The 20,965-nt window shown below is 55.1% G+C and overlaps 1 protein-coding gene across 7 annotated transcripts in view; it reads left to right on the forward strand.

Annotated features, from left to right (window-relative positions):
- The window catches only part of JADE1 (jade family PHD finger 1), a 56,073-nt gene that overhangs the window by 19,500 nt on the left and 15,608 nt on the right, over window positions 1-20,965 (forward strand). For 6 of the 7 annotated variants that reach the window (XM_066385141.1, XM_066385147.1, XM_066385162.1 and 3 more), the window contains exons 3-8: window positions 8,740-8,825; window positions 11,536-11,693; window positions 13,427-13,614; window positions 16,302-16,513; window positions 19,440-19,607; window positions 20,801-20,917. In XM_066385141.1, the coding sequence (XP_066241238.1) occupies window positions 8,740-8,825; window positions 11,536-11,693; window positions 13,427-13,614; window positions 16,302-16,513; window positions 19,440-19,607; window positions 20,801-20,917 (929 nt within the window). Of the gene's footprint in view, window positions 1-3,319; window positions 3,688-8,739; window positions 8,826-11,535; window positions 11,694-13,426; window positions 13,615-16,301; window positions 16,514-19,439; window positions 19,608-20,800; window positions 20,918-20,965 lie in introns of those variants that run through there. The other variant, XM_066385153.1, reaches the window with a different exon arrangement.

The raw sequence follows: 20,965 nt of genomic DNA on the forward strand, positions 1-20,965 counted from the left end.
ATTAGAAAGCAGGGCTTTGCTGCCATGAGTGGCCACACTGAAGGCCACTGGGAATGAGGGAGGGAGGGGACCGGAAACATGGAAATGGAACCAAAAGACCGTGTTTTGGTTGGAGCATTGGCCCAGGCACGAAGCAGCGGCGGGAGGCGGGATTGGTGACTCGGAGAGGGGTGTCAGCATTTGGGATGTGTGTTCGGTACGCTGTGACCGGATCGGGAGGCAGTTGAGGGGTTGGGACTGTGGGACAGACAGTGTGGGGGGCGCTGCTGTTTGGCACAGGGAGGAGTGAGTGGGAGAGGGAGACAGACACAGAGGTGTGTGGGATCCAGAGACGGCTCCCTGCTGTTTCAGGGAGGACTGGTGAGGGTTTGTGTGGCGCGCGGGCACTGGACCACCTGTCTGAGCCTTCCAACTGCCTTCGCAGCTTCTCAGCACCTGTTGGTCGATTCACGGCCTTGCTCCCTGGCTACTCTAATATTTGCTTAGGCTTCTTACTCCTGGAGGCAAAAACACACTGAGGTGTGTTTTTCCCCCGCCTTTTGCAGAGGACACAGTTTCCTCGGACAGCAATTTTAAAAGTCCTGCTCTTTGGTGCAGAGTTAACTGGAAGAAGGTGTCGTGATTCCCCTCCGCATGTGTTTTGTTGGCATTGGGCAGCTGGTCTACATGCCCTCTGTTTGTCCCCGTCACCAGTGGCCTCACTGTCTTTTGGGGAGAGCCAGGTGAGAGGAGCTTCTCCTGAAGGTCCTCTCAGACGTAGAGCCTCTCCTCCTGTCTGGATGTGAGCTGCCCTGTAGGATGGGGCGCTCGAATCCAGTGTAACCGAGGAACTGAATTTTTAAATTGTATTCAGTTTTAATTAATTAAAATTTAAATGGAAAAAGCCACATGTGGCTAGTGATGACCGTGTTGGACTGTGCAGTTCTGGACCAGGGCCCAGTCTGGTCCTTCTCAGCCCTCCGGAGGCTTCTAACGGCCCCAGAGGCCCTCGTGTGAGTTCGCCCCAGGCTGTGGTAACAAGTCCCAAGACCAGGCTGCTTAAACAACAGATGCTTATTTTCTCACAGTGCTGGAGGCTGGAAGTTCAGGATCAAAGTGCCAGCAGGTTTGCTCTCTAAGCCTCTCTCTGTGGCTTGCTGATGGTCTTCCTGGCATCTATGTGCACCACTGGGCGGCGTGCCCTCGCCTCCTGTTCGTACGAGGACACCAGTGAGGTCAGATCAGGGTCCACCTCATTTAACGCAATCACCTCTTAAAGGGCCCCGTCTGCAAAGGCCTCACCTTCTGAGGCACTTTTGGGGGACACAGTTCAGCCCCTAAGAGTCATTGTGGACCAAATGCTTCACCTCAACAAGCACTCCGCCCTCCACCTACCCCCACCCTCTTCTCAAACTTTGGGTAAATATGAAGGAGGAGAAAGGTGTCCAAAATCTCCATGGAAAGTGTCTCCATCAACAGTCACCTTTTGGTGATGGGCCGTTTTCTTCCCCCTTCTCATGTCTCATGTCCGCAGAGAAGAGGGCGGGAGGAGCCAGGTTCATGTTTATGCGGTACCTGGCGGGTTACCTGAGAGAGACGACAGATCTGGTCCTCCCCTCTCTGGACTAGACAGACGTGGAAGTCGGGAGGCAGCAGAGGACAGGCCGCCAAGGCTAACTGCTGGTACACAGCAGGCCATCCTCTTGTTGTGTAGGTGATGTGGTGTAAAGCACGAGCTGATGCTTCACGGCCCTGCTGTGTGTCCTGGCCTCGTGTCTGGAAGTTCAGGTGGATGGTGACCGTGGTAGGAACCGTGGAACGCCAAGCCTTACGAAATATGCACCAATCACAGCACAGAACACACCCCTGCCCACCTTCTCTGCGGGTAGCTGCTTCCTGGGCCCGCTGGCACTGCAGCCCTCCTTCCGTGGGGGCCCTGGGGCCTGAGTGTGGTGCCCTTGCCCCCTGTCCCCTGCAGTCAGGCCTCTAGCACTGAGCTCGCACTCAGCCGGTCTGAGCACTTGGAAAGCCCGGCTTGCAAGGAGGGATGAATCTGTAGTGGCTGCCCCAGCCTGCCTGACCTGCAGCCCTGACAGTAGCCACTCCCAGCCTGCCCGACCTGTGGCCCTGACAGTGGCCACTCCCAGCCTGCCTGGCCTGCAGCCCTGATGGGACTTTGACAGCAGTTCCCAGCCCAGTGCAGAGCAAGTCCGAGTCTGAGTGGAGCAGCCACAGACAGCAGCGTGGCTGTAGCCACGCCTCCCCTGCTGGCTCTCAGGCCTGGGGCCCTCTGCTTTGCTTTCTGGCCAGGTCCAGGAAACAGCAGTGTATTGACAACGGGGGACGCACTGGCATTTTTCTGTGCCGGTGCCAGCCCTCAGCCAGCTGCAGTGTGGCCGCTGAAGCCTTCCTCCAGGTGCCCTGGGGGGCTGGCCTTGCACCCAGGCTGTGTCTGTGACCCGGGCTCCTGGGACAGGGTGGCCCAACTGGTCTCTGAGGTTACACCAGGGTGTGGCCCCAGAAACAGGCCCTTCCTGTCCTGCCTTCCTGCCTTGAGATCCTTGGTCCTCTGGGGTTTCTGCAGTTGTACACATAGGGTCCACCAGCAACTTTCAGTTATTTCCAAAACCTAAGGGAGATTTTGTTTTATCGTTAACAAAGCTGCAGAGGCTAATTAAGACATCAAGGGTTCTCGCTTTTGGCAGGAAGTTATATATATTATTGGTTATCTCAGGCCAATTAACAGCTCTGAACAGCATCCTTGTATTTTTTTTCTTATGAAAAAGGAAAGCAAAGATTAAGTAATAGTATGTAATGAATACTGCTCATTTGGTAAATTTTTAAAAACATGGGGTCTTTGGCTAGGAGAATGGAGCCAATGTAAGCGGTGTTTGCATTTTTATTTTTCTGTTTTAAAATGTGCCTCTCGGCCCTGGCCGGTTGGCTCAGTGGTAGAGCGTCGGCCTGGTGTGTAGGAGTTCCAGGTTTAATTCCCAGCCAGGGCACACAGGAGAAGCGCCCATCTGCTTCTCCACCCTTCCCCCTTCCTTCCTCTCTGTCTCTCTCTTCCCCTCCCGCAGTCAAGGCTCCATTGGAGCAGAGATGGCCCGGGCGCTGAGGATGGCTCTGTGGCCTCTGCCTCAGGCGCTAAAATGGCTCTGGTTGCAACAGAGCGACGCCCCAGCGTGGCAGAGCATCGCCCCCTGGTGGGCATGCTGGGTGGATCCCGGTCGGGCGCATGCGGGAGTCTTGTCTGACTGCCTCCCCGTTTCCAGCTTTGGAAAAATGGGGGGGGGGAATGTGCCTCTCAAAGACCCATTGGTTCCTTCCTTTTCCACAGAGAGAGCAGTGTGCGGATACTTCAGAGTGGGTCCTCACCGTGTGAAGCAAGGTCTCCTCTTCCTGCCCACTGTCCTGTGTCTGGGGCCGGTGTGGACCGCCCTGTGGCGGTGGGGCTGAGGGTCTGGAGCCAGGCACCTGGTGGGGCCTCCCGGACTCCCAGGGTCCACACCTACCTGTGCAGGCCCCGCCACCCTCCGTCTGACCCCGTCTGGCTTGGCTCTGCCTCCTGTCCTGACTAACGGCAGGGAAGAGGGCGAAATCAGATTCACGCCTGCTGGTTTCGCCCCAGTTCCCGCAGGCTGGCACGCACGGTGATCTGAGCCTTCGTGGCAAAACGCTCAGTTACGTGGGACTTCGCTGTCCTGGGTGAGCTCCGTCTTAGAGGCAGACCACGGAGAGACCGTCCTGGGTAGTGGGTGGGATGTTCTGCCTCGGCCCTGGCGTGTCGCTGCATTTAGTTCACGGCTTCCCATCTGGTTTGTCTTCGTTCTCCTGCGTGTGGCTGGCTGTGCTTAGCCACCTCCGAGCAGGTCTTTGGGGGTTTCTCCTTTGCCTTCAGGTGACTCCGCCTCAGCTCTGCGCCTGCGTGAGAGTGCCTTTCAGTTCCTCCTCTCCCACAGCAGTCGTATCTGGTGGGAGCCCAGGAGGTGCTCAGGGATTCTGGAAATGGGGGATGTTTGGCTTGGATAGGGCAGAACGTGTCCTGTACTCGTGTCTCCTCATGGCACACGAACCCGACTTGTGGCTTGACTTTGGCATTGACAGGCAGGGCACCGTCTGGAGCTCCAGGAGCCACTGGTACAACAGGAGCTCGTACGTGGATTACCCCCTGTGGCCCTCACACGTGGACCTCCGCTGGGGTGCTGGTGGCTGTGAACCCTTTGTGTCGGTCGGTTGAAGGTCCCAGTGTATCGAAGAATGTGGGAACGTGCCTGGGCCAGTCCTTTGAAATGTCTGTCACGCTTCTGTGTTTTGGAAGCTGGAAGTGAGCTGTGAGCGGGGGTGGGGGTGGGGGAGTGTAGGGTTGGGGTCCCCTATAGAAACGAGGCTCACCTTCTGTCATGCTGTCAAAGCAAGTAGCCAGTGACTACATTAACTGGTGACTGTCTGACGGGGAGTTTCCACAGCCCTACATTGCTTGCACAGGGCTAGCCTTCCCTTGCAGTGTCACATGGAGGCGTGTCTCCAGTGTGCCCTGTCTAGTGGGGTGGGTTGCCGGCTGGTCCTAAGCACCGTGCTTTGGTAAGCGGGTTTGACGGGACTGGAGACATACCAGCACGTTGTTTCTTAGTGCCCGAAGCAGGGTTTGAGACACCCGAGATGCACCCCTTGGTCCATGGCGAGGTTCTCTTCGTTGGTTGCATTTTGTAGTGGAGTGAACACCCCGGGCGCCACTCACTATGATTTCTGAGCCCGGCACGTGCTGCACACCTGGGAGGTTCACACGTGAGCTGCTACGTGTGGGAGGTGTGTGCAGGACGTATTCGATTTGCTCTTGAGGTTTTTTTTCCCGTTAGTTTAGATCTAGGGCAACACAGTGTGGCTATTTTTAATATTTCAAAGGAGCGTGTTGGAGTCATCTGCATAATAACCAGAAAGCAGAGTTTGGAAGTCCGCACGCGCACAGGGTCCGGGCTCACAGTGCCGCCTGGGAGACTCCTGCGACTCTGATGGAAGGTGGGGATGTGGAAACAAAATGACTTTTATTTTCATTCATTCTTTTCAGTATTTAATATTGAATTGTCACTCAAACAGCATAAGTATTTTTAAAGTTGTTTACATTTGTCACCAGAGTAGACTCAACTTTCAATACTAATATCTGGTGTGTAATCAATAAAATAATTATAAGGCATCATTACCAAATCAGAGTTCCCAATACCTCTCCTGAAAACAGAAAGGAAATAAAACGGAATTTTACGTGTCACATCGGTCATGGAGTCTGCCCGCCATTAAACGTTAGCGCTCTGACACCCAACGCTAGCCCAGCGCGGTCTCAGCACACGGCGTCTCAGGACCGACTGGCAGGTGCCTGCTCGACATGACTCTCTGTCTCCCAGTTCTCTCGTCCTATTCTGGAGACTTCTAGAATCCTCTGCGGATCATCTGGAGAGCACATCGCTGGGGGGGGGGGGGGCTGTGGGGATGCTTGCTTGCGGCTCTGGCTGGGGACGCAGGCGCATTCTGATCAGGAATCAGTGGCCCCCGCCGGTCTGCTTTTAAACGTACCCTTGCTTTCATTTTCTTTGAGCTCAAAATCGTATCTCCTACAAGGCAGAAGAGGAGCGTATTCTCGGGACCTGATGCCTTCCATTCTGGAGTGAGAAGGATGACTTTTGTGGAGTGTGGCTGTCCTGAAAAATGACAAAATATTTCTGCCCACCTTTAAAAAAAATGTATTGAGAAGCTGCTGTGTGCAGAGCACCAAGGCAGGGGTGCTGGGTGTCGCCAGTCGTCGTCTGTGTCTCGTGCGGCTGTGGCTTTCTGACATGGTGTTGGGAGTGATGAGGAGGCGGTCACTGGCCACAGACACTTGCTGCCGGACATGGAAGGAGGTTCTCGCAGGTCCCCATCTGCAGCCTCGCCCCGGGGGGGGGGGCGCTCAGTCTGGGTTCTCTGTCCGCCGCCCCAGGGGGACGTGGCACGGAGCATTTTCGTACCTTTGTTGTTAGTGAATGAACGTCACTTACCTCCTGCCCACGTGGAAAGTGTCTCCTTTCAAACGTTCTGACACGTTTACAGCCACACAATCCGGAGCCCAAGGTAATTCTTCTCTCCCACCCGTCCCTCCGGCAGCTGAGCCACGTCCCGTCCCGACACCACAGATGAGTCTGTACTTCTCCCGAGTTTCCTGTAGGTGGAATAATATGCTGCACGGTTAGTCTGGTGTCCTTCACACCACACAGGTCTTCCTGCGTCGTCCACGGGGCCTACAGCAAAAACTCCTTCTTTCTTGTTGGGGCGTGGTATTCCATGGTGTGGACTTACCACAGTTTGTTTATTCATTCAGCCTGTTGGGCAGTTTCTGTTTTTGTGGCTTTTTTAGAATTAAGTTAAGAACATGTCCCATGTTAGCGATAATTTAAACTTAGCTCCCCCCCCCCCAGCCTCCCTTTCTGCAAAGTTGGGTTTAATAGGATTCGTTTTTACTTCTCTGTTTTCACGCATTATGTCAATTAAGAGGAAGAGGAACAGACTGTGTCCAGGTGGACCGGTGTTTCGGGTCATAATACTATCAGTTGCCAGATGTGTAGCATCTTTGGATCTCTGGTTTTAAAAAGCGGATGTGGTGCAGACGCCCATCTTTTGAGGATGTAGAAGCAGCTGTAGGATGAGTTTCTCAGTGATCGTCATTGCTGCAGGCGTCCTGCGAGCCCTGGAGGCCACGCTGGGGGATTGCCGACAGATGCCCAAGAAACGGCTAGGAGGCCCCCACCCCGAGAACGAGCACGGGCATGGATGCTGCTTCAGCTCTGGAAGTGCCCGACTGTAAGGATGCGTCTCCCTGCACCCCATGCTAGATTCTAAAGTACAGCAGTGGAACGATCCTTGTTAAGTGTCTGGGTTTGTTCCATGTGATTTATGACCCTGCCCAGAGCAATTCAAAGGGAAGGGCCGTGCCTTCCTGCCCCGACCTCTCGCCCATCCTTGGACTCCTGAGCACCATCTGGAGCTGCTGAACTTGTTCCTGTCTCCTGGCTGCCAAGGACCAGACAGAGGGGCCTAAAAGCACAAGCTGCCCAGCGCCTCCTGTCCGGGCACCTCTCCAGGGTTATGATTGGCTTCTTTGTGTCTTTGCTTTTTCCAGTGATGACCAGATTTAGAGCTTCTGAACATTGGGTTCACCCCAGTGTGCCTGGAATATCTCTCTCTGTGTGGGAGTGAGAGACACACTTACTGTTTTTCAAAGAAGTGTTTTCTAAATGCTTTGCTGAGCACGACTCCCTGGACTGCCTGTGGGGAATCAGTTCTGCTGGCCCAACAGCTGCGTCAGGTGACCCATTAACAGGCACAGAACCGGTCACAGTGGGCCGCACCAGAGGAATCCTGGTGGTCCCCCTCGGTCTCCATCATTGCAGATCCGGTGATGGGCTTGCGTGCAGGTTCCACTGCTCAGTGCCCGAGGTCCGAAGGGCACGTGACTCTGTGTCACTTGTCTCTGGAATCCATAGAGATAAGAGCTCCCTGTTTGAGTGACAGGTGGTTTTATTGGTGGAGTAGCAGTTCCTTCAGGTTTTGGGTTTGGGGGGGTGTTAATTTCTGGGAATTGGTAAGTCTGTGTTCAGCTTGGAGGTAAGGCTGGTGTGCAGGTGGTTGTGCAGCTGTCTCAGGTCCCTGGCTACGGCAGAGCATGCGCAGACGGGAGCCTGCCGACAGGGTCCTTGACAGGTGCGGGGCTGCGTGGGAGCGGGGACCCACTACCAGCCTGAGGTATGGGGCGTGAATTGATGGCTCGGCTGCTGAGTGGGTGTGTCCCAAGTGAGGAGAGTGTAGGGTGATGGTCAGGTTTCTGACTTCAGGTAGAAATGGTGATTCTCATTAAGGTAGGAACAGAAGAGGAAGAACGGGTGTGGGTAGCCCAGCACTGAGTTGACCGCTCGGAGGGACTCTGGGGTTCATGTCCTAATCCCAGGGGAGCGCGTACCTGGCTCTGGGGAGGGAGGCGGGTTTGGGGTGCAGGTCTGACCGTCTGCTCGGGCTGGGCAGGGGAGCAGGACCACAGGGTCGGGGTGCCAGCAGGGGTGTCGGCGCTGTGGTGGGGCTGGCGTGGAGACACCTAGTGTCTTTCCCTGGCCTGTTGGGAGTGGCCTGATTGGGGACCGGAGCACCCCTGGATGAAGGGCCCGGGAAAGAGAAGAGCTAGCTGCCTGGCGTGTGCTTTCCCGGGAGAAAGTGGAGCAGAGGCGAGGTCGCAGGTTGTTTGGCCGGAGCACCCATCTCTGCCCCAGGTGTCGGCATCCCTGTTCTAGGGAACCTAAGTTTTCATGCTTTGTGGAGTCAGAACCGAATTGTTAGGTTGTGAGGTTGGCCTGAGAAGTTAGCATGAAGAGCTTATTAGCATTAAGAAAGGTTTCCAAAATGTCAGTGAAATGTTTTTCAATTTGCATTTAGCAGTGGGAGGTATGGCCTGCTGGATTTCAGACACAGGCTTGTGGCTGAAGGGCCGCGGCTCCCCCGTGTGCTGTGCCCTGGGTGCAGGCAGCGCCGTAGGCAGCGCGGCCCTGGGACCCTGGAGGCCTGCCCTAGGTGGGGGGCTCCGTCCGTCCAGGGGCTCCGCTCCACCCTCATGCACGGCTCATCTTGTGGGCGGTGTGGAGGTGAGCCTTGCTGAGTTCAGTTAAAAAAAAAAAAAAAAACCTGTGTGAACATCAGTGATTTCTGCATTGTTAATTGTTCCCCTGTCCTCGCTTGTGCCTTTAGGCCTGTCAACTACCTGGTCCCAGAACTCCCGGTCCCAGCACAGGAGAGGTTCCTGCTCCAGGCATGAAGATCGGAAGCCTTCCGAGGTATTTCCTACATGCTTGTGTGACTGCGTGTCAGACACGTGTGTGTGTGAGAGCATGTGGCCACACGTCTGTCTGTGCCTTAGTGCCTCAGTTTATACATCTGTAAGATGGGGACAATGCAGGTGTCTCCCTCAGGACTCTGCTGAGGATTAAGTTGGTTAATACGCACAAAGCATGCAAAAAAAGTGCTCAGTAAATGGTAGCTATTATTATTATTATTAATTATTATATGTATTTTCCTTTTTGTTTCCTACTTGCTGGCTCCCAACAGCTTTTCCTCTGGCCAGGACATCAGTGGGTTTGGCTGCTGCCAGTCACTGCCAGCCTCTCGTTTTAGCTGTAAATTTGTGGCTCACTTGGCGATGACAGTGTAATTCCGGAAGTTTTTGTTTTGGGTGTGTTGCCTAAGGCTTTCCCCCTTCTTGTCCAGTTTGCTTCTCATCCTGCGTTTCCCCTGCTCCCCCAGGGTACTGTCCATCTATGTTCTGACGCTGATCGGCTCTCAGTCTACCTACAATTGTCTTTCTTTCGGTACAATTCTCTGTGGGCCGTTGTTGATCTGGGGCTCCCACCAGTCCTGACACCTGTTTCCTGTGCAGACCTTTCCTGGGCTCCGAGGGTTTAAGTCATGGAAGGAAAGGGGCTGTAGTTTATCCCAGCGTTCACGTGAGCAGGTGGTAGGCAGGAGGATCTTCGGTTGTGTCCGTTGGTTTTGTGCTGCCTCTTGGTGGGGTGACCTCACAGACCACCTCACCCGCGGCCCTTGAGTCTCCCCGCCTGAAACGGGGGTGCCGGGGGCTGTGTTGGAGGCTAGGAGAGCCATTGTCCATGAGGAAGCACGTAGTGGGCATCTTTAGAATTGTAGGAACCCGTCCCGGAGACAGTTTACCCATTAGGTTGAACATTCTGGGAAAGTGGCCGTTTTATCACCTGTCCGGTGGAACCTGCACTGTTCCTTCCCCCTCGGTGGCATCGGGCAGTCTGCCTCCCCAGACCCCTGCTGCCTTCCTGATGTTCACACGGTCGGGACGCCTGTGATTTCAGTGTAAGTGTATGGGGCGGAGGTTCACCAGTGCCCCGGGGCTGACTGGAACCCTGTCACCAGCCGTGCAGAGGAGCTGGGCAGCCCGGACGCCACACCTTGTCCCCGACCCATGTTTTATTCCAGACTCTTCCTGAAATTACTCGGAGTTCAAACAACTTTATACCTAAAGTGTTAACAGTGAGCTCTGCCAGGGACTTGGGCATCTGTGTCCATTGAGGGCATCTGCTGTGGTTCCGGTCCATGCCCACCCGAGTCTTTGCGTGCAGGGACGGTGGGCTGTCTTGTCTCATCATGCTGCCTCAGTTTGCTTTTCCTCCTTTGGAAAACTCCTGAGTTTTTTCACTTACAGGACTTAATTGAAATGTTTTTTAACTTGCTTCTTGATGATGTGGGCCTGTCCCTTTCTCTTTGGGTCGGGGCGGGCATGGTGTGGCCGGGCACCTGCTTTGGGACTCAGTGCTATGAGGAGCCCAAGCTCACGCGTGCTTTAGGGGAAGGTGCACGCCAGGTTCTCATCGTTCTGGGACTTTGGGAAGGAGGAGTGGTGTGCTGGGGGCACGCCCATGTCAGGACCGTTGGGCCCGACTGCTTTCTGGTGAAGTTTATTAAAGAGATCGCCAGCCTGAAAGGCCACCAGGAGAAACAAACATGGACCCATCAGCAGGCACATAACGTGAACTGTGCTGAGCAGCACAAGAAAGAACGCCCTGTCCTTCTCGAGGAGGGAGAGTTCAGCATTGTGACTTGTGTAAACAGACAGCGGGCTTACAGATGCCAGCTTGACTGGTGGGTGTCGGGGGGGGGGGCTTAAACTGAGCCAGCGACCCCTTACTCAAGCCAGTGACCTTGGGGTTTCAAACTGGCGACCACGGCATTCCAGGTTGACACTCTACCCACTGTGCCACCACTGGTCACGTGGCAAAGGGTAGTTTTGAGTCCCGTGGGTCTGTTTTTGGCAAAGTGAGGAGAGGGTAGTGCCTTGCCTTTCTCTCCTCCCTCTTCCTCCCTCTCTCTCTCTCTCTACCTCTCTCTCTCTTTCTCACTCTCTCTCTCTCTGTCGTTCACAAACACGGCCTCCCTTGTAGCTGTCGTGCTGGGGAGAGGTGCACGCATGTTCTGTGAGGCCCACTTCCTGCCTGGACTCCACTGGTCTGTCACCTCTGTCCCCATCTGTGCAGTGCCTGGCACGGGCCAGCCAGAACCTGCCCTCCCTGACGCCCCGCCACACGCCCTGCGCCTGGAGGCTGAGCTGGGTGGTGGCCGTCTGAGTGCAGAACAGGAGGCCCGGATGGTTCTGGGTTTGGGTTTGCAGCTGCTACATGGCCAGTGGTGCGTGCCCGAGTGGCATACTTCCCTCCTGGGACCTGCACGCCCCGGGGTCAGCGGGCGCTCGGTGAAGTGAGACTTCAGTGAAGGTGTTTTGCTGCTGTTGCTGCTGCAGCGCCGTGTGGGCATGGCCCCTGGCAGAGCTGGTGAGGGGGAGGCAGTGTGAGCCAGAGAGGCTGGGGTATGTCAGGCTCCGGGGTTTCCTGTCGGAGGCCAACTGGCTCTCAGTGGGTCTGGCGAGCGTGTGTCACAACCATGCCATGGTTACCCTGCAGCTGCCGGTACCCTGAAGGAGAGGGCAAGTATCCCGTGTCAGTGACCCCGTTTCTCCCTGTCCAGGTGTTTAGGACGGACCTAATCACCGCGATGAAGCTGCACGACTCCTACCAGCTGAACCCCGACGAGTACTACGTGCTGGCCGATCCCTGGAGACAGGAGTGGGAGAAGGGGGTCCAGGTGCCCGTGAGCCCTGGGACCATCCCTCAGCCTGTGGCCAGGTAGACACACCTCCCACCAGGCAGCCGGAGGCCTGCAGTGGACATAGACGTGGGATAGAAGCACACTTCAGATCAGAGGGTGGTGACTGAGGACTGGCTGGAGAAGTTGACGTTGACCCCCCCACTTCCCCTGGAGGGCAGCCACACTCACAAGTGTTTGGGTGCCAGGGTGGTCACTTCAGCTTTGGAGGAAGATAGGAGGAGTGAGGGGGCAAGTCAGTGTGTGGTCAGGGGGCGAGTGGGCAGGAGCATGTGGGGTGAGCGCTCCCTGGATGAATGTGGCCCCGTTCCTGTGGGGCCTTGTCTGGATTTTCGTACAGACCACCCTGTCCCTGCCCTCGAGGGGCGGATCCTCAGTGACTCACCTCCACCCGGAGCTGCGGCCCGTTTGCCCCTGTCCCTTCTACCCAGCTCTGCTGACCCGGGGCTCTTCCTGGCAGAGAGGACCGGGTGCCCCCTGCTGAGCTGGCATCTGGCCTCTGCTGTGGCCTCTGTAGCTGGGTGAGGACGGGCCCACCCGTGTCCACTGCCGATGTGGCCGCCGGCCTCTCTCCCTGTGGCCGGGTGTGGATGGGCTCACCTGTCGGCCCGCACCCACTGTCTCTTCAGACACTTGAGATGGTCGGACGTGATCATTGCTCTTTGGGATTTCTGTGGTGAATGTCCCTATAGATTTGAGGGTTTAAATGACCAATCGGATGGCATCTGTAGCTAGACTCCTGGCCTATGGATGGGTTTGCACTGGGCTCTCAAGACAAGCAGTGTGTTTGCCTCTGAGGGCATGTCTGGGCACGGCACCAGCTTGGCAGTTTCAGGCCAGGGATTGTTTTTTACTGATTTGGGTTATTTCACTTGGGAGCCCAGCGCAGAAGCAGCCCCGTGAACACCGCTGATGGGAGTTTTTAGCCGACACCCTGCTCTCGGGTGAGAAGAAGAAACGGCTGCTCAGTGTGCCCGTCTCGGTGCTCTGCTGCTGAAATCGCTCCAGTGGCGATCGTGACGCTTTGACATTCTTTGGACAGCTTTGTGACGTCGACGCCAACTGCTGGCACGGGCACGCGGCGGGCCCTGCGTCCCTGGGTCGGGCGTCATCTGACCGCCTCACATGCTGTCACAGCCTTCCCGTGGGGATGACACCTCTCCAGGTGGCAGGTTGAAGCAGAGGGCAGGGTGGGGAGGAGGGGGAGCCGTGCCCCTGCCCCGGGATCCTGAGTGGATGCTGGAAACGTCCCCGACGGGGCTTAGACTCCGATTCTTAGACGGCTGGGTACTGGCCGACCCTGGTGGTGGTTTTAAGATCGGATGGAGGTGACGTGACGGGTTTCTGTCCTTGGTTCTCGGACGTCCACTGTGGCTGCTCTGCTCCCGGTGCTCTCGAGAGCCCGGTGCGTGGCCTCCACAGGGTGGTCAGGCCTGGTGGGTGGAAGGGGACGTAACCAGTGACCTGGACACCAGCAGGCCGCCGCTGCTGTGGTCGGTGGCGGCCCGGGGCTGTCCGGGGCCGCCCAGCGGAGGAGCAGCTGGTTTGGGAGACGTTGACCAGCTCTTTCCGTTTTGGGTGATGTCAGACTCCTGCTTAGTTTTACTAGCAGTGACGTTAGGGTTTGAAGCCTGTTAACCTGGTGCTGACCTGGGTTTTGGGCTGAGGTGGAGATTCCCTAGGGGCCTCTGGATAGACTGCCCTTTATGTGGCAGAAGGGATGACCAGGTGGCCTTGTTTTCTTGTTAACTAGGGTGGTATCCGAAGAGAAGTCACTCATGTTCATCAGGCCCAAGAAATACATCGTTTCCTCGGGCTCTGAGCCTCCCGAGCTGGGCTACGTGGACATGCGCACGCTGGCGGACAGCGTGTGTCGCTATGACCTCAACGACATGGACGCTGCCTGGCTGGAGCTGACCAACGAGGAGTTCAAGGAGATGGGTGAGAGGCCCTGGGCTCCGCTGCCGTGCGGTGGGTGATGGCTAGAGGGGTGTCCGGGCACAGAGGTGTGTCGCGGAGGCTGCTGGGGAAGCCACCTCTGGCGTAGCCGTTCTTGTGGACAGGTGTCCGGCTGAGGTGAGCATGTGGAGGTGGACTTGGGGACAGCGGGCCAGTGAGGGACGTTCCCACCGGCTGTGGAAGCCGGAGTCCCCTCCCCGCCCCGATCTTACTTAGCTCAAGGGAACGGAAGCCAGATAAACGGAGTGACTGTGCCCGGACTGCCGAGGGGCTTGGTGGTGCAGTGCAGCTCAGAGTTCTTCCTCCGCATGGACTCTGTCCCTCGCCGTGACATCCCCTCTGGCTGGGCTTACTTCTCTGGACGTTTGTGTTTTCGCCTTATCACGTCCCGCTCCGAGCAGGATGCCAGCCTTCCCTGAGGTCTCTGGCCTCTGCCAAAGCCCCACCACGCTAGCGCCTGGCCTGGGCCATCTCTTTTCCGGAGTCACTCATTTTCTCGTGTCGAGGTCAGAGTTTCTGCGCCTCTTCACCACGTCCCCTGGGGTTGAGACCAGGGTGGCATTAGGTGTCACTTGTGAGCAGGACTGAGGCCTAGTCTGGGCTTGGGAGGAGAGACCATGAGGATTGACATGCATGTGTGCCCCGGGCCCAGGGTGGGGAGGGTGGCACAGGCCGCCTATTAGCAATCGGGTCTCCAGGGAGTCTATACCAGGCGTGTGGTGGTGGATCTCTCATCCCCGAAGGAGAGCCTGTGGCTGTGTCCTCTGTCGCGCCCGGGGCCCAGCGCAGGGCTGGCACGAGCGTGGTGCTTCTTCCTGCACTGCCTGCGGCCACCAGTCTGCTAAACGGGGGCCACAGTGTGGACTGAGCCCAAAGTTTGGTGTTTTCATGGACAGCAGGACCTCCCTCATGGTCCTTGCTTTTCAGTGTTAGTGGCCAGAGTGTTAGCAAGCCAGGAGGTGTTTTACAGAACCTGTTCTGAACTCTCTTGGCAGTGAAGGCTCTGCCTCGACCTCATGCACCACACACACACAGCTCTGCTTCATAGCAGTTTGTGAAGACCAGGTGATGTGCTTGGCTGAGCCGGTGTCCTGTGTCTAGGCAGGGAGTACAGCCAAAGCAGAGACACTGTGGCCCTTTGGATGGACTTTAATGAGTCCTGGGCTAACTCCCCATATGGGAAGGCAGTGCCCTGCACTTAACGTGGTCGTGTAACATAAACAGAATACGTACTTTTATTTATTTTGTATTTTTCTGAAGTGAGAAGCGGGGAGGCAGGCAGACAGACTCCCACATGTGCCCGACCAGGATCCACCCGGCACGCCCACCAGGGGTTGACGTTCTGCCCATCTAGGGCGTTGCTCTCTGTAACCAGAGCCATTCTAGCGCCTGAGGCTGAGGCCACAGAGCCATCCCCAGTGCCTGGACCAACTTTGCTCCAATGGAGCTTTGGCTGTGGGAAGGGAAGAGAGAAACAGAGAGGAAGAAGAGGGAGGGGGGAAGGGTGGAGAAGCAGATGGGCACTTCTCCTGTGTGCCCTGACTGGGAATCGAACCTGGAACTTCCACATGCTGGGCCAGTGCTCCACCACTGAGCCAAACGTGCAGGGCCTGATCTATGTACTTTTTTATTGGTCCTTATAACGGTTAAAATTAATTGCAGGGCATAGGATTGTATTTTCAAAGTCGGTAGGATTTTCAAAAAGGGTAGTGGGAATCAAGATGGAAGTGCCTGGCTACGCAGAAAGTACCATGGAGTTAAATAGGATTTTTGGCAATGATGGCGCTTTTGAATATGTGTTTAGGGCTATCACAATGTCAGCTCTAATGTGTTTCCCAATTTTTAAACCTCCCCCCAAAAGTTTTAATTTGATGGTTTTACACGGATGATCCTGCATCGAAGTCATTGTTGGCTCTAATGACATTTCTGTTGTTTCTCACCACCTCAGAGTTCTGTCTGAATATTTTTTGCAACCTATTTTTTTCTTTACGCATGAGTATTTTCATTGTAGGAAGCTTGGACTGTATCCACCAGTGGCAGAAAATAGAAGTCTCTTCCCACCACTGGCTGAAACCACGAGAACCACTGGAAATGTGTTTGGGTCGTTCTTGCCTGAGAATGCATTTTATTCGATTCACAATGAGCTGTCTCCTTTGCTTCAGACATTCTTTGTGTTTTGGCCTTCTGTATGCCTAACTGTGCTTTTCAAGTTAGTTCAGAGAGCGAGGACAGGCGAACGGGGTGAAAACGTCTCTGGTGCTCAGTGGAGTCTGATCTCCGAGCGCCGTGATAAGTAGCACGTAAAGGAAGTTTTCAAAATAAAACCACCCAAATCCATGACACGGGATCATCGATTCGAAGTCACTTCCGTGGTTGTTGATTTGTAATGACATAATGAAATGACCGTTCAACAACGTGTGCCTTTAACATTCTTGGTCCCTTTCGGGGTTTGTCTGTGCCTCTCCTGTGCCTGGTCGTAAGGCACAGACTGTCGCCATGAAGATGCTTCCGACCTCGGAAGGGTCTGGAGGGATATTCAAGAGAAAATGTCTGGGGCACTCAGGATGGATTTGCTTATTCATTCACTGTAAGTTACTTTATACCTAGAAACTGACACTGCCTGTGTGAATTGATGGAAAATGGATTTTGTGGCCCCCCCGCCCCCGTAGGAATGCCGGAACTGGACGAATACACCATGGAGAGGGTCCTGGAGGAGTTCGAGCAGCGGTGCTACGACAACATGAACCATGCCATCGAGACGGAGGAGGGCCTGGGCATCGAGTATGACGAAGATGTCGTGTGCGACGTCTGCCAGTCTCCTGACGGCGAGGACGGCAACGAGATGGTGTTCTGTGACAAGTGCAACATCTGCGTGCACCAGGTACGTGGGCGGCGAGGCCAGGGTCTCCCTCGGAGCAGGGCCCCCCTCCCCCGCTGTCCTGAGTGAGGGAGTAAAAGGCGTGTGCCCCGTGGAACCGCTCTGTCCTTGATTGGTTCTCTTGCTGTGTCTGAAGGATTTCTTGCTACTTCCACGACCTGAAGAATAGAGTCCTTGGTGGGACTCTCCTTCCCTCCCATGTTTTTATTCCCACTCAGGGAAGTCAGGTTTACCTAAAGAGAATGCACAAGCCCTCGGCCCTGCTACCTACAGTACCTGAGCTCAGGTATTAACACTGAAAACCTTGAAGCAGTGGTTACTGGACTAGTTAGTTCCCTAGGACGGCTGTGACAAAGGACCACATATGGGGCTGAAAATAGCAGAAACTGGTCGCGTAGTTCTGGAGAGGAGAGGGTCAGAGAGGAAGGTGTAGCCATGGGCAGGCCCCTCTCACCCAGCCTCGCCCAACTCCGGCGCTCTGCTGAAGTTGTCGGTCTTCCTAGACTGTAGCGGCACAGCTCTGGTCTTGGTCTTCGTCCTATGGTGTCCTCTCTCCGGGATTCTTTACAGCCAACTGTCTTCTTCCCAGGACAACAGTCACGTGGGGCAGGGGCCCACCATACTCCAGTAACCCTGTTTCCAGTGAGCTCCCGTTCTGAGATCCTGGTGTTAGGACTTTCAGTGTACCTTTCCAGGATGCAGTTAGGCCCGTCGTCTTAGAGCACGTTAGAGTGTAAACTGAGCAGGTCGGAGGAGGAAGGGGTCGCTGTCTCCTGGGAACTGACTTCTGTCTTTCCTAAGGCCGGTAGGACTCCGGGGGTGCTCGCTCTCTTCTGTGCAAAGGCCAGTCCTTAGTCTTCAGGAAGGATGGACATGGGGCAATTTAAAAAACTTAGGACAGTCTTAGTCTTTCTTACCTCTTTTCTGTATTTCTTTATTTGTGTATGTAAATGTGATATTAAAGTAACTTGGATTTCTGTGGGGATGCACATTCACATAGACCAGGGTCCCCAAACTTTCTACACAGGGGCCAGTTCACTGTCCCTCAGACTGTTGGAGGGCCGCCACATACAGTGCTCCTTTCACTGACCACCAATGAAAGAGGTGCTCCTTCCGGAAGTGGTAGGGGGGGCGGATAAATGGCCTCAGGGGGCTGCATGGGCATGCACGCTGTAGTTTGGGGACGCCTGACATAGACCCTTAGGATGTAACAGGCGACCCTGAGTGAGGCACTTTCTTGAGTCCCCTGTTGATGCTGAGATGTGAACAACTAGACTTGTGTGGAGGTTGCCGGGCGACCTTCCCCGTCTGGGAAGTCTTGATCATTGTCATAACGTTTCTGTCCCTTGGCCTCCGCCCTGCCCAAAGTCCTACCCTGAGTTGTTTTTTGTAGCTAGTTTTGTTCATTCAGATGGTATTTTAGTTTTTTATTCTCTATTTCATTTTTTCCTGCCCCTGAGAAAAATTTCATATGTAAAGGGTTCTGTTTGGAAAGGACTCTTCCCCCCCCCCCCCCATTTTATAAATGAATTTTAACTGATGTCAGGTGAGCTGTTCAAGGACCCCCTGTGGGTTAGTGGCACTGGACCTGGAACCAGCCCCCCCCCCCCCGCGCCCCCGCTGGTCTCGTTCCTTTTACTGTAATGACCATGTTGTCTCTCTTTTTAGCATTTCCTTGTGGTTCCTTTTTCTCTTGAGATGTTCTTCATGGCTTGACTTGAAGGCATAATTTATTTAATCTTTTGATTTTGTTAGTGGTCCAGTGCCACTAACCCACAGGGGGTCCTTGAACAGCTCACCTGACATCAGTTAAAATTCATTTATAAAATTAAAAATCAATTAAAAAAAAAAAAAAGAACGAGATCTTTTAAAATGGAGCTCTCTTTCTTAGAAATGCCTGATAAGAAACCTTTTGGTATTTGAAACCTTTATAGGGTCATTTAGCCCCTGGGGACCTGCCCCCCTGTCTCCCTCGGTGGGGGTGGGGGTGGGGCCGGGCCTTGGACGCGGCACCCCTGTGGTTTCCTTGCGGGTCGGGATGTGCAGACTGCATGGGCTGTTTTCCTGTCTGGGGCGCTGAGCTCTGTGTTCCTGCGTCTCCCGACTTCCTGTCTCGCAGGTCACTTGAGGACAGCGCTCTGCAGTGGGGTGTTTTTAGAAGGCTTGAACGTGCCCGTGGCACTGTCCTGTCGTGGATTTGTTTCTCCACGTTGCTGACACATGCCTGTTCCTACTTTGGGCCATCTCAGTGACCTCAGTTTTAAAAAGCCCCGATTTCTGCAGTTTCGCTGCCCCATGTAATTTTGCCATCTTGTGCCAAGCAGGCTTTGTGTTCAGTATCAACGAAAAAGACCCAGTTCTCTTTGTCTAGAACGTCTCCTTCTCCTGGGCTTGTTGGGCTCACTTGGGAGAGCGTTGGGATCCCGGTAGGGGCAGGTGTGCTCAGCCCCGGGGGCGGGACACTGGTAGCTGGCATCTCCTCATTGAATAGCTTTGGGAGACCTAACTGCTTCTTGTCTCTTTCTCACTCCGAGCCCCGGCCACATCAGAAAGCGGGAGGAACAGCCTGAAAGGGTGCTGGGAGGAGTCAGTACTCAGTGTTTAGAGAATTGGTTTGGGGGTCTATCGCAACACAGCCATACAATACAGCCTTTGCAAACCTTTCTGCTCTCGGGGTTCTCAGAACCTCCCGGTAGTGAAGACCTGTGGATTGTCCTCACGGTTGGCAGGCACCTCGTGCATGTGGGCGGTGCTCCGGGGCTGCCGGCCAGTTTCCCGAAGGGACAGGGTCCCTGTGAGGTGGGCCCAAGGCGCCTTGGTGTGACTGCTCTGTGAAAGTCCTTGTAGGTGTTCTAACGTTAGTAGATGTATGACGAGGAAATGAATCTCTGTTTCTCTTTTCCTTGGGGGGTGTGCGGTGGCGTTCCAGGCTTGTTATGGAATCCTCAAGGTCCCCGAGGGCAGCTGGCTGTGCCGGACCTGCGCCCTGGGGGTTCAGCCCAAGTGTTTGCTGTGTCCCAAGAAAGGCGGCGCCATGAAGCCCACCCGCAGTGGGACCAAGTGGGTCCACGTCAGCTGTGCCCTGTGGATCCCCGAGGTAGGTATGGGTCTCAGCAGGTGCTCAGCCCAGGAGGTCCTGGCTTCCAGCGGGGGAGGGGGGTGCATTCACAAACAGGCTAGGCTGTAGCTGATGCGGGAAGAGGTACGTGGGAGGCTGCCCACCTCTCCCCTAACCTGAAACTCCAGCACCCCGTCTTCTTGTCGTGGGAACGTCAAGTGTGGAAATGTTTACTGGAAGCAGCACTGAGTTGGACGGTATTCAGTCTTCGACTCCGATGTGTGTCACCGCTGAGCTCCTACTGGGGACACACTCCCAGGCGCAGACCTGTGTCTCCAGGGCTGTGGCCTGGGCACGGTCCTTCCCCAGGATGGTCTGCGCCTGGCGCCCCATACACAGGGGACCACCGTGGCTCAGAAGCCACTGCTTTAGGTCACATTGTTGTGATTTTTATTAAAATGCTCCCTTTGCCTCGACCTTTTTAATTTTAGGTCTGGTCTAATTTATTTCAGTCCCAGACCTTGACTAATTTAATTTGCATGGCTCACTGTGGAAATAATCATTTGTGATTCAAATTTCAGCATTTTTTGGTATGTGATACCTTTTTTTTTTTTTTTTTTTTTTGGTGCATTCTCCTTCGGAGAGAAATTATCTGGGGACGATCTGGCTGGAGGCTTCACGCCTTGGGTCTTGGTAGCACTGGATCTTGTGGTTTGCTATTAACATGGATCCAGTTCAGCGATCCAGGCCGCACACTGAGGGGAGCTTGTTTGTCTTGGTAGTTTTCCACTTGTAGTCATCTCTTTAACTTGAAGAGAAGGCTTTTCTTCAGTGAGAGAGACTTTGAAGTCAGTTTTTGCTGACTTGCTCCTTTTTCAGTCCTGACCACCTTGTGGTGGGCAGAGGTGTGCAGACTGACTTGCCAGACACTCAGGTGAGGGGAGAGCGTCCGCTTCTCGGAGTGTTCGTCAGTGGGGGCGTCGATCCCTCCCTGGGCACGTGGAGGGAGTGAGATGGCCCTGAGCTCCCCTGCGGCTGTCCCCGGGCTGCCCCTGCATTGTCCTGACACTTTCAAGTAGGGCTTTGCCTGTCCCAGGAAGTCAGGTGTCCCGTGCCACGGTCTGGGGGCAGAGCGCAGGGAGGTAACGGGTCTTTAACTCTCTGCTGCCCACGCGCCACCTTTGTCTGTCTGACGGCCCCAGCCACACTCTCGCTGTTTCTCGGGTCTCCAGGTTAGCATTGGCAGCCCCGAGAAGATGGAGCCCATCACAAAAGTGTCGCACATCCCCAGCAGTCGGTGGGCGCTGGTGTGCAGCCTCTGCAACGAGAAGTTTGGGGCCTCCATACAGGTATGGCCCGGCCCCAGGGCTTCTCCCCCCTCTTCCCCGTGTGGCGGC

The sequence above is a fragment of the Saccopteryx leptura genome, chromosome 1 (assembly GCF_036850995.1).
Source record: "Saccopteryx leptura isolate mSacLep1 chromosome 1, mSacLep1_pri_phased_curated, whole genome shotgun sequence".
NCBI classification, from domain to species: domain Eukaryota; kingdom Metazoa; phylum Chordata; class Mammalia; order Chiroptera; family Emballonuridae; genus Saccopteryx; species Saccopteryx leptura.